Source organism: Paroedura picta, chromosome 17 (assembly GCF_049243985.1).
Source record: "Paroedura picta isolate Pp20150507F chromosome 17, Ppicta_v3.0, whole genome shotgun sequence".
NCBI classification, from domain to species: domain Eukaryota; kingdom Metazoa; phylum Chordata; class Lepidosauria; order Squamata; family Gekkonidae; genus Paroedura; species Paroedura picta.
The window spans coordinates 4,206,893-4,219,031 of NC_135385.1; the positions used below are offsets into that span (position 1 = coordinate 4,206,893).

Sequence of the window (12,139 nt, forward strand, 5' to 3'; positions counted from 1 at the left end):
ACTGAAATAAAAGACCTGTCTCATAATTAACAAAACTTTTTGAGATGGATCCAATGGATATCTTTAGAAAGCTCTTGAACTACAGGGGCCATTGCTGCAATCACATCACCCATACAAAGCACAACTTTATAATAATATTGCTTATTTATATCCCACACAAACCCCCTTTACTGCTATTGTTCCACGGACAAAGGAAGTATTTCTTCCATCCTAAAATATGATACTACGCAGTCTTACACCCTCCATAGCTCTGCTTCGAATTGCACTGTTGGCCAACCTGTTAGCTCAGTGTAGAAAGCCCAAAGCCACAGTATTCCAGCCACCCCTCCTTTGCTTTGCTTAGGGGAATGGTAGAGTAACAGGCCAGTATAAAAACATGTAACCAACAATACCCCTCCTTGCACCACAAAATCTGTCCTTCCCAGGGACAGAAAAAGCACAGGTACTTAAGGGTCTACCACATGGGCTTTATTGCAGCTTTATTTTCACCCGCTGAGCATGAAGAAGAAGAAGAAGAAGAAGAAGAAGAAGAAGAGTTGGTTCTTCTATGCCGCTTTTCTGTACCCGAAGGAGTCTCAAAGTGGCTTACAATCGCATTCCCTTCCTCTCCCCACAATAGACACCCTGTGAGGTGGGTGAGGCTGAGAGAGCCCTGATATTACTGAAGAAGAAGAAGAAGAGTTGGTTCTTATATGCCGCTTTTCTCTACCTGAAGGAGTATCAAACCGGCTTACAATCATCTTTTCCTTCAACAGACACCCTGTGAGGTGGGTGAGGCTGAGAGGGCCCTGATATTACTGAACAGCTTTATCAGGGTTGTGAGGACCCCAAGGTCACCCAGCTGGCTGCACGTGGAGGAGCGGGGAATTAAACCCGACTTGCCAGATTAGAAGCTGCCACTACAGGGTGTCTGTTGCGGGGAGGGGGGGGGATAGGTGGTCGTAAGCTGCGCTGGGACTCCTTTAGGCAGCGAACAGTGGGGTATAAAAACCAATTCTTCCCTTTGCATAAAGAAGATCCCTTTCCTTCGAATGGGACCACACAGCAGAAGTGACACTGTTTCACAGTTCATTTATTAGAAAGTCCACGATGAATGAAACGTGTGCTATACTTACCAGAGCTATGTTGTAGAAGCACTGGGCACAGCAGTTAATCTGAGCATCCCGGTCGCGTGTCTTTATCTTCTCTATGAGAATGTGATTCCTGTTGAGTTGTCAAAAGCAATGCGTGGTATCATGACAATTTCCAGACTCCATTGTTTTCATCTGATTGTACTCTCTGCTTATATAATGCAAAACCTTAACAGCAAACCTGTCTCCCAACTAAGCTTCTATTGGGTAATGCTCATGAAAAGATGGATCAGACCGTTCCCTTTCATTCTACCCGTTTTTCTCTGCACCAAGCTTCGCTTGGCATAGGTCGTAGAAGGCTTGCCTCACTACTCTTTGTGACCTGTGCCTCCGTGTAGACGGAGGCATCAAGGATCATACCCAGGTTCCTGGCGGAGTGAGCTACTGATAGCTGCACTCCGTCCAGGCTGGGTAGGTGTGCTTCCACGCTTGCGCCCTTCCTGCCCAGCCACAGGGCCTCCGTCTTTGAAGGGTTGTGCTTCAGACGACTCTGCTTCAGCCACCTCATAAAACTGAACTTTTCCTTGCTTAAATATTGTATTTATATATGTATATATTGTATTTATATAGCACTTTATACACTGCCCTGAGATGGCTCACTGGGAAGGTGGTTAAGAAATATAAGAAATGAAAATAAATAAATGCTGGACGGGGGGAAACCACCACAAAAGGGCTGGAGCAGGCTGGGGGGCCACCCACAAAAAGAAGGCAAGTGATGCATAACTCCCATGGGAACACTTCAATATTTCAGGCAGAAATTGTGATTGACATATTATTTAAAATACTTTCTTGCACACATATTCTTATTAGAAGAAGAAGAGTTGGCTCTTATATGCCGCTTTTCTCTACCCGAAGGAAGCTCAAAGCGGCTTACAGTTGCCTTCCCATTCCTCTGTGAACATCCCTCCTCTGCAAAGTAGAAGAGTTGGCTCTTATATGCCACTTTTCTCTACCAGGAGTCTCAAAGCGGCTTACATTTGCCTTCCCTTTCTTCCCCCACAACAGACACCCTGTGAGGGAGGTGAGGCTGAGAGAGCCCTGATATTACTGCTGTGACAAAGGGCAAGGACACCCAGCTGGTTGTATGTGGAGGAGGAGCGGGGAATCAAACCCAGTTCACCAGATTAGAAGTCGGTGCTCCTAACCACTACATCAAGCTCCTAGCCACCCACCCAGTCCCACCTACTTTCTAAAATCAATTTCAGGAACCAGGAAAGGTGTTGGTGGGCCCTAGGAGTGCCATGTTGGGGAACTCCAACCAACTTTTCTTGTTACCAAAGAGCTGTTTGGGTTCAAACACACCATTTTGTATATAATGGATTGATGTTAAAGACATGTTTCTTTCCTAGAAGAAGAGTTGGTTCTTATATGCCACTTTTCCCTACCCGAAGGAGGCTCAAAGCGGCTTACAGTCGCCTTCTCTTCCTCTCCCCACACCAGACACCCTGTGGGGTGGGTGAGGCTGAGAGAGCCCTGATATCACTGCTTGGTCAGAACAGTTTTATCAGTGCCGTGGCGAGCCCAAGGTCACCCAGCTGGTTGCTTGTGGGGGAGTGCAGAATCGAACCTGGCATGCCAGATTAGAAGTCCGCACTCCTAACCACGACACCAAACTGGCTCTCCTAATTATTTTACATCAGGAAGCACATGGGGACTTCAGTAAATGTTGGTTAAACTGCTACGAAAAGAACATGCACGCATTTTTAAAAATGTTTTTCAAAAAGGCTGCTTTAAAAGGTTATCCCGATCGAGGCATGACCAAAGCACCTACAAGCATCATGTGCTTTTACCTGAGCTCTCTCTTTTCTTTCATAGTTTTTGGGATCTTCTGGATCGCTTTGACACTCTCCCAGGGAGACAAGCTTGCAAGACTTTGGATTAACTTTTCTTCTGCATAAAAAAAACCCAACAACAACAAACCGTTCAAGCAGTAGTATGAAATAGTGCTTGTTATGTCTGTAGTTCTGTCAAGGACCAAGCTTGAGTTCCGAGGCAGGATTATAAACCCGCACTGTAACCGATCAATGCACGGCTAGATCCCATCTGCGGGATCCAGCCAGTGAAAGTGCAAATGACCAATAGAATACACAGGCGGGAAGATCTATTTGTGGGGCTTTTGGTATAAGTTGGGGTTGGTTGTGGGATTCTTCAGGTCAGTTTTGTTTTTTATACTTATCATGCTGGGGTCATAATAAAGAGCTGAAAAATGAAGAACTCCCAGTGTCCTGATTCAAATGACCATGTTGGTCTGAAGCAGTCCAACAAAAATTGAGCAATAGCACCTTTAAGACCAACAAGGATATATTCAAGGCGTGAGATTTCGTGTACAGGCACTCTTCCTCAGGCAAAATGGGACAAGAATCATACAGAAAAGGATAAATTAGTGACAAATTATTAAAGTGTGTCCTAGTATCCAAATTAAGCCATGTGATGATAATTCTTTGCTAAAACAGCTAATCAGTCCCTTCTGAGTTCAGTTGCAGTTCACAAAAACATTGGAGAAATAAAACTGTCCCCGTTAGTAATTGATAGCAGACGCCTTCCCTGTTGTGAAAAGAAATAATTAAAAGAGACTAGTTGCTGGCCCCCTCCGTCTCCACCCAAGCGTGGAAGCCTCCCTGCAAATGGCCAACTGTGCTGGGAAGTTATTTTGTCCTGAGATCAGAGAGTTAGATTTGAAATTACATTAACATCACATTACAGTGCCATTGTCTCAAAATAAAATAAAATAAAAAGTAGAGGGGATTGTAAGGAATCTGTTCCGCATATTTCTGGTAAGGGCTTAGAGGAGGAGCATGTCTTGTGGCTTAAGTGTCACTCAGCGCTTAAAACCCGCCCCTGAGTGCCTCCTCCTCCAACCGGCTTGCCTGCCTGTCCAGCGGGCAGCCAATCGCCTTCCGTCCCCCACCCCTGACCATCCCCCTCCTCCTTCCACTTCCCTCTGAGGCTCGGAGGCTGCAGCCTTTCCAGGCCCTGGGGGGAGAGGCCATCGACAGGGTTCTTCCACCCCCACCCCCAATCTAGCATCCACTGGATACCTGAATGCAACAGGCTTGGCCCCTAGTGTGGATATAAGGTCAGCATCAGTGACAGAAAGCCTCATTTGACAGACGCACTTCCCAAAATTTCGGAACAGTACATTTTTAGCTCCTGCATTTTCTGAGGAGGTCAGGGCAGCAGGCTTCCCTTCCTTCACGTGATCTTGTGAGGTTGGTGAACCTGAGAAAGAATCACTAGACTAAGGTCATCGGGCAAGCTTCACACAGTGGGAGAGGCTGTGGCTTGACATGCAGAAAACCCCAGGTTCAATCCCCAGCCTCCCCAGTCCAAAGGACCAGACAGGAAGCAATGTGAAACAGCTTAGTCCAGCCTTTCCCAACTTTTTTACCATTGGGAAACCCCTGAAACCTTCTCCAGGCTTCGAGACACCCCAGAAGTGGTGCAATCGTGCAGAATGCAGTTGAGAAGCTGGGTACGTGCCCAGCAGGGCCCCTTCTCACCCCCTCCAGGTCCATCAAGGGCCACACGGGGGCAACTTCAGGTATTTATGACCATGTGTGGATTTGAGCCCTGGTCTCCTAGATCCTACCTTACCACTGAACCATGGTGGTTAATACCTTACAACTGAACCAGCATTTCTTCAATAGAAGTAGGAAGTAGAAGTAGGAAATAGAGAAAACACTGGCCCACCTTGCTTTTGCTGTTCTTCATTATATCCTGGGTCCAACTGACGGAGACTAGAAGGCGCCAGGAAGGTCATATCCACTTCTTGCCTGCCACGTTGCCGAATGACTCCAGCTGAGGAATGAAGCACAGCGTCCTTTTTGTCTAAAAGCTTCGTGAGTGTATTGTTAAAGAGACAAAGAGTCTTAGGGTACTAACGACACCTCAGTCCAGCAAAAACATTCACGTCCCCTTATATGTTATTTATGAAAAGATTTCTAATCAGGTGTGTAATTTTTAAAACGTTAATCTTCCCCAGTGCTGAAAGATACGATCTTACCTCCATCTGGCGTATCTGATCTGTGTGAATAATGATCGCTAAAGGTATCACTTGAAGTAGGCAACATGTATGGAAATTCTGGTTCATAGTCGAACGAAGGATTAACTGTAGGGGGGATAATAGAACATATAGTGCTTCATATATAGTCAATAAAATGCAGGCTTACTGACAAAATAACCAGGCTGTACAGTAGATGGTTGTAGATGGTCAATGTAGTCCTGAATGTAATCCTGAATGGTCAATGTAGTCCTGAATGCCGGTATGGCTCACTAGACAGGACAATTTAAAATTAGGATTTGGAAGGGGCCATATAGACCATCTAGTCCAGCCCCCTTCTAAATGCAGGATCAGCCTAAAGCATCTATGATGCATTTAAGCTCTATTCTTCATGAAATTCCCAGCTTAAAGAGTTGATTGCCTCATTAACTCAGCCGTTCTCCACCCCAGTAACATAGTCACTCACACCTAAGAGCAATACAAAATAGGAGTCAGGAAATTAGAGTGTTATGGATCTCAAAGGTTTCGTAGGTGTAAAAAATGTGGCTTCAGGTAGTATTTACAATCAGGTTCTAAGCTGGCTGTTGGCTTAATGCACAAGTCCTGTTTGGTACAATAGGCTGGTGTAACAAGTCTGAAGGCAGCTGACAAACTAAGCTCTACAGACACCTTAGCCAAATTGGTCCAACACAAAAAGGGATTGCCTGTATCGTTTTCGATCCTCTTTCTCCTTTAGGACCAAGAGGACAAGCCCTTTGGATTTAAGCGCTTTGACCTAGAGCAGGGTTAGTCAAACTGCGGCCCTCCAGATGTCCATGGACTACAATTCCCAGGAGCCCCCTGCCAGCATTCGCTGGCAGGGGGCTCCTGGGAATTGTAGTCCATGGACATCTGGAGGGCCGCAGTTTGACTAACCCTGACCTAGAGGCTTTATTCTTACTGAAGCACTTAAACTCACTCTATAGACTGAGACTTCAATGGGGGGGGTGTGTGTCACAAAACCCAATGTTCCCACTAGGGTTGAGCGCTTCGGGGCTGGCGCTGGCCACCCCCAGATTCAGTGATTGCAGAGTTGGCCGAACTGAGCCAAAGCACTCAACCCTAGTTCCCACCATACAAAAGAAAATCCTTCCACACAGAAAACTATATCAGGGGGAAGGCTAAGTTAGTTTTCTATAGGCAGGGGGGGGGGGCTGTGTGTACGGGAGATCGTTTAGGTTGCCATCTGAGAACACTTTCCGGGTAACAGCTCCCACTGAACAGACCTGAGCAGGAATCTGAGCACATCCACTTAGAACTGGTTTCTCGGTTATGCAAGCAAGCTCTTGCCATCAGACTGAGAAAAGTGCTGGCCCAACACAGATTAGCCACCTCACAAGAACTGGAGCTGAGTTCATGTTGACTGATGCGTGCATGAACGTACGCACGGCTCTCCCTTGCCACCCGCAACTTCCAAGCATTTAACAACAACAACAAAAGTGTGTGTGTGTGTGTTTGTGTGTGTGTGTTATGTATGTGGGCTCTGACACTTGCTCAAGCGACATACAAATGAAGGACTATGAAGCAGCCAATTCCTGGCAGCTGAGAGCAGCCTTTGTCAACTTTTTAACCATTGGGAAACCCCTGAAACATTCTTCAGAGAACCCCCAGAAGTGGTGAGATCATGCAGAAAATGGTTGGGAAGTTTTGTGTATGGAGGTCTGCCAAGGGCCACGCTTGAGGTCTGAGGCAGGATCCAAGCAGACGTGTAAATGGCCAATGAGCAGTGAGGATCCAGCCAATTAATGCTTAAACCAATCAAGGCTAATCTAGCCAATTGCATGCATGGGTGGGGAATTCTATTGTCTGCTTTGTATATATAAGTTGGGGTTTTGTGTAGGGTCTCTCAGTGCGGACTTTGTACAACTTGTACTGTGTTCTGACACCAATAAACAGCTACGATTCCAGTGTCTCTGGTTCTTTACCCGCAAAGATCCACCATGGATCTAACAGGAAGCTTAACTGTGCTCCCGCCCACCTGGGGCCCCTCCCCTTCCCACCCTTTCCAGGCCTATCGCTGGGCATTTTGGGAGACGGGTCGGGTCAACATGTCCATATATCATTTCACTCGATAAATGTTTAACAAATTTAAAAATTCACGAAACGCTGGTTGAGAAAACCTGGGCCCATTCCGCACACACTGGATAATGCACTTTGAATGTGCTTTGGCAGCTGGATTTTCCTGTGCAGAACAGGAAACTCTGTTTCTAAAGTGGATTGAAAGGATCTTCAAGTATTTGAAAGGGTGCCATATGGAGGATGGAGCAGAGTTGTTCTCTCTTGCCCCAGAGGGACAAAGGAGAATAAATGGGATGAAATTAATTCAAAAGAAATTCCGTCTAAACATCCAGAAGAAGTTCCTGACAGTTAGAGCGGCTTCTTAGTGGAACAGGCTTCCTCGGGAGGTGGTGGGTTCTCCATCTTTGGAAATTTTTAAACAGAGGCTGGAGAGCCATCTGACAGAGAGGCTGATTCTGTGAAGGCAAAGGGATGGCAGGTTACAATGGACGAGCAATAGGAATGTGAGTGTCCTGCATAGTGCAGGGGGTTGGACTAGATGACTCATGAGGTCGCTTCCAACTCTATTATTCTATGATTCTATGAAACGGCTCTGGTTTAGACTCTGAAAAAAGACCAATTGTTGGGCTCCATTAAGGGCCAATCAGGCTACTTGGTGGACTGCCTGAGTTGTATATAAGTTCAATGAGTTCTATTGTTTGGTATTTCTAGTTGGAGTTGGTATTTAATAAAGAACTGTTGTTTTCTAAGAATCTGTGTCTGCCAAACCCATAGACTTAACAGCATTAACACACAAACACACAAACCCTGCAGCACAGCAACTAGAAATTCTGCCACAGAAGTCTCCAAACAACGGCATTCTTATAACTTGAATACATGTGGTTCAATCACATACTGTGTGACTCTCCATATGGATTTGAATTGGATGTCTCAAACGCAAAACCCCTTGGACTGTTTTCAGCAGGAGGCTGAATCTGAACAGGCTCCGTAGGCATTCCCACTGGTAAATTCTGCTCTTCTTCATTGTACTCATCATAGTAAGGAGAGGAATCATAAGGATTGTGATGAAAAGAAGTTCTCCAGTGTGGTCGTCTGAACAAGAGATAAGAAAAGGAAAAACAATTAAGTTATTGCAAAGAGGAGCTGATGCATCAGTTGGCTTAAACTGTACACAGTGAAAGTCATATTTAAAAATTTACGAAGATGATAAATATACATAATTTAGCATCATGGAGGTAACACATCAATATTTAGGGCTGCCATTTTATTTAAATGAAATTAAAACACATTTAAAAATTTTTGGCAGGCCATACCTGCCTCCCCCAGCCCGCAGCGAGAAAGAAGGGAAGAGGCAGGTGCAGCCGCCAGCTTGCCGGTGACGCAAACGCGCATGCGCGTTAGCACCCCCTGGTGGCGAAAGCGAGCACGCGCAGCTGCAGCGCATGTGCGTTAGCGCCACCTGGTGGCGAAAGCGAGCACGCGCAGCTGCCGCGCATGCACGTTAGCGCCACCTGGTGGCGAAAGCGAGCATGCGCAGCTGCCGCGCATGTACGTTAGCACCACCTGGTGGTGAAAACGCGCATGCGTGGCAACTGCGCATGTGCGTTTTTGCAGCATCAGGCCATCGGCTCTCTCCTCACCCCGGAAGCGGTCCCTGACCTGAGAAAGGTTGGGGACCGCTAAACTAGATGACCCTGGAGGTACCTTCCAACTCCATGATTATATGATTCTTTTGCACAACGCATTCTTGATACATACTGATTAACCTAGGATCAAAATCAGAATAATTCCATGGACACAGTTATTTTCCCAGAACAAAGTTTGGGTTCAGTTCCATCTTTAAGACCAACAAAGGTTTAATTAAGGTATAAGCTTTTGTTTTGCTAGCTTTTGCTAGCAAAGTTATGCTCAGAATCCTACAAGCTAGGCTCCAGCAATATGTGGACTACCAGAAGTACAGGCAGGATTTCGAAGAGGCAGAGGAACTAGAGATCAAATTGCCAACATACGCTGGATCATGGAGAAAGCTAGGGAGTTCCAGAAGAACATCTACTTCTGCTTCATTGACTCTGCTAAAGCCTTAGATTGTGTGGAGCACAACAAATTGTGGCAAGTTCTTAAAGAGATGGGAATACCAGAGCATCTTATTTGTCTCTTGAGAAATTTATATGCAGGTCAAGAAGCAACAGTGAGAACTGAACATGGAATCACTGATTGGTTCAAAATTGAGAAAGGAGTTCGGCAAGGCTGTATACTGTCGCCTTGCCTATTTAACTTGTATGCGGAGCACATCATGAGAAAAGTGGAGTTAGATGAGTCCCAAATTGGGATTAAGATTGCAGGGAGAAATATCAACAACCGCAGATATGCAGATGATACCACTCTAATGGCAGAAAGCAAAGAGGAACTAAAGAGCCTGTTGATGCGGGTGAGGGAGGAGAGTGCAAAAGTTGGCTTGAAACTCAACATCAAGAAAACAAAGATCATGGCATCCGGTCCTCTCAATTCCTGGCAAATTGATGGGGAAGAAATGGAGGTAGTGACAGATTTTATTTTCCTGGGCTCCAAGTTCACTGCAGAGGGGGACTGCAGCAAAGAAATTAAAAGATGCTTGCTCCTTGGGAGGAAAGCTATGGCAAATCTAGACAGCATCCTAAAAAGCAGAGACATCACCCTGCCAACAAAAGTGCGTTTAGTCAAGGCTATGGTATTCCCAGTTGCAATGTATGGCTGTGAAAGTTGGACCATAAGGAAGGCTGAGCGTCAAAGAATTGAGGCTTTTGGACTCTGGTGCTGGAGAAGACTCTTGCGAGTCCCTTGGACTGCAAGGCGAACAAACCGGTCAGTCCTAGAGGAGATCAGCCCTGACTGCTCCTTTGAAGGCCAGATCCTGAAGATGAAACTCAAATACTTTGGCCACCTCATGAGAAGGAAGGACTCCCTGGAGAAGAGCCTAATGCTGGGAGCGATCGAGGGCAAAAGAAGAAGGGGACGACAGAGAATGAGGCGGCTGGATGGAGTCACTGAAGCAGCTGGTGCGAGCTTAAATGGACTCTGGGGAATGGTAGAGGACAGGAAGTCCTGGAGGATCATTGTCCATGGGGTCACAATGGATCAGATACGACTTCACAACTAACATCAACAACAAAGCTTTTGTGTGTGGGCACATTTCTTGAGATATCTGTATCTGAGGAAGTGTGCATGCACACAAAGCTTATACCCAGAATTAAATTAATTAAAAAACCAAAGGTTCCACTGGACACAAACTTTGTTCAGCAGCTTCATGCCAACATGGCTACCCAACCTGAAGTTATTCCCCCCATTCAGTCAACAATAGCAAGGGTCTGTTGTCTTATAAACTACGTTTCACACTTACACTCTGTCAAGCTCCAGCGTTTCAGAGTCATGGTAGTCTGGGTTTTCAAAGGCATCGTTATAGTGAAAGGCCATTTTGCACGGAAAACACTTGGGAGTTCATTCAGCAGAGCACTTCAGTTCTTCGTTGGGGATTTCTTCATTTTGAATCTGCTGAAACATAAATTGCGTTCAATAAAATGTTTGTGCTGAATTGTTTCTAGAATATAGCAGCTATGGATTCACCTACTTTCACCATTTTGGATTAGAAGCCACTGAACCGGACTGGATTTAGTCCCAGCTAAAGGGGCAGAGCTGAAATTCTTGTTTAGCAGGATAGCAGGAGAAGCCTGATAACAAGGTGGGCGGGAGAAGAAGGAGACTAGGTAAGATCTAAGAGTCCTGGTGCTTATCAGATAAGACCACTGTTGTAAAAACCAGCTTACTGAGATAAGGGTAAAGGATACAGATTTTGCCTAAGGCTTGCCCAGAAGTTTAGTATAGTAGAATCACCACCCCTGCGCCGGACTTACTTACTTATTTACTTATTTATTTATTCGGTTTTTTTACCGGCCACTCCCAATGGCTCATGGCGGGTTACAAGCCCCGATAAAATACCCCTGAAAACCACAGACATAAAATACAGCAGATAAAGGCGATAAGATGCGGCAAAACCATAACATTCCCAATTTTGTCCCCGAAAAAAAGGCAAGGAAGAGTAGATAAACCAAGTCCGCTACTCATATATAGTGATGTCTTTGTCCTGAGGGAGGTCAAACAGATTTTCCTTAGCACGCTGGCCTCAACCGTAGACATGACGGAAGAGCTCCGTCTTGCAGGCAGCCCTGCGGAATGCTGAAAGCTCCTGTAGGTCCCGTAACTCCTTTGGGAGCTCATTCCACCAGGTAGGGGCCAGGACCGAAAAGGCCCTGGCTCTGGTTGAGGCCAGGTGAGCTTCCCAAGGGCCAGGAATGACCAACAGATTTGTACCCGCAGAGCGCAAGGCCCTGCTGGAGTCATAGTTGCAACAGGCGGTCCTTCAGGTATACGGGTCCCAGGCCGCTTATTGTAATGCACATGTCATGTACGAAGTTGTATGTTTGGGGCATGTGGGGAAACAGAGCGTGAGCCCACCCTGGGACCGCCCCTGGGGCATGGACAGGACGGGTGTAAAACTGAAGGTATAAAAATCTTTCTTGAGTTTGAGAGTTTGAGGAAATACTCCATTCTCACCAAAGAGGACAGGAACTGTCTCCAATCTACGTAAATAAAGCATTCCTCTCTCTGAAGACACTTTGGGTTGGAGTCTGTGAATTGGCCTGACATAAGCAAGATGAACTCTAAACTTAACCACATACTTCACTCCTAGGACTACTGACTGACAAAATGTATAAATGAGACCAGTCATCTCTCCGGAACAGTTGCAGAAAATGTAAAGCACAGTCAAACTGCGGCCCTCCAGATGTCCATGGACTACAATTCCCATGAGCCCCTGCCAGCATTCGCTGGCAGGGGCTCATGGGAATTGTAGTCCATGGACATCTGGAGGGCCGCAGTTTGACTACCCCTTAGACTAAAACAAACAAACAAACCCCAG

General features: G+C 46.0%; 1 protein-coding gene across 8 annotated transcripts in view; it reads right to left on the minus strand.

Moving 5' to 3' along the window:
- TMC5 (transmembrane channel like 5) overlaps positions 1-12,139 on the minus strand; it is a 55,725-nt gene that overhangs the window by 21,016 nt on the left and 22,570 nt on the right. For 6 of the 8 annotated variants that reach the window (XM_077316555.1, XM_077316553.1, XM_077316559.1 and 3 more), the window contains 6 exons: positions 10,565-10,716; positions 8,084-8,280; positions 5,134-5,238; positions 4,821-4,928; positions 2,921-3,020; positions 1,116-1,203 (listed from right to left, as the gene is read on the minus strand). In XM_077316555.1, the coding sequence (XP_077172670.1) occupies positions 1,116-1,203; positions 2,921-3,020; positions 4,821-4,928; positions 5,134-5,238; positions 8,084-8,280; positions 10,565-10,638 (672 nt within the window). In that variant the 5' untranslated portion in view covers positions 10,639-10,716. The remainder of the gene's footprint in view (positions 1-1,115; positions 1,204-2,920; positions 3,021-4,820; positions 4,929-5,133; positions 5,239-8,083; positions 8,281-10,564; positions 10,717-12,139) is intronic. The other 2 variants (XM_077316556.1, XM_077316557.1) reach the window with 1 other exon arrangement.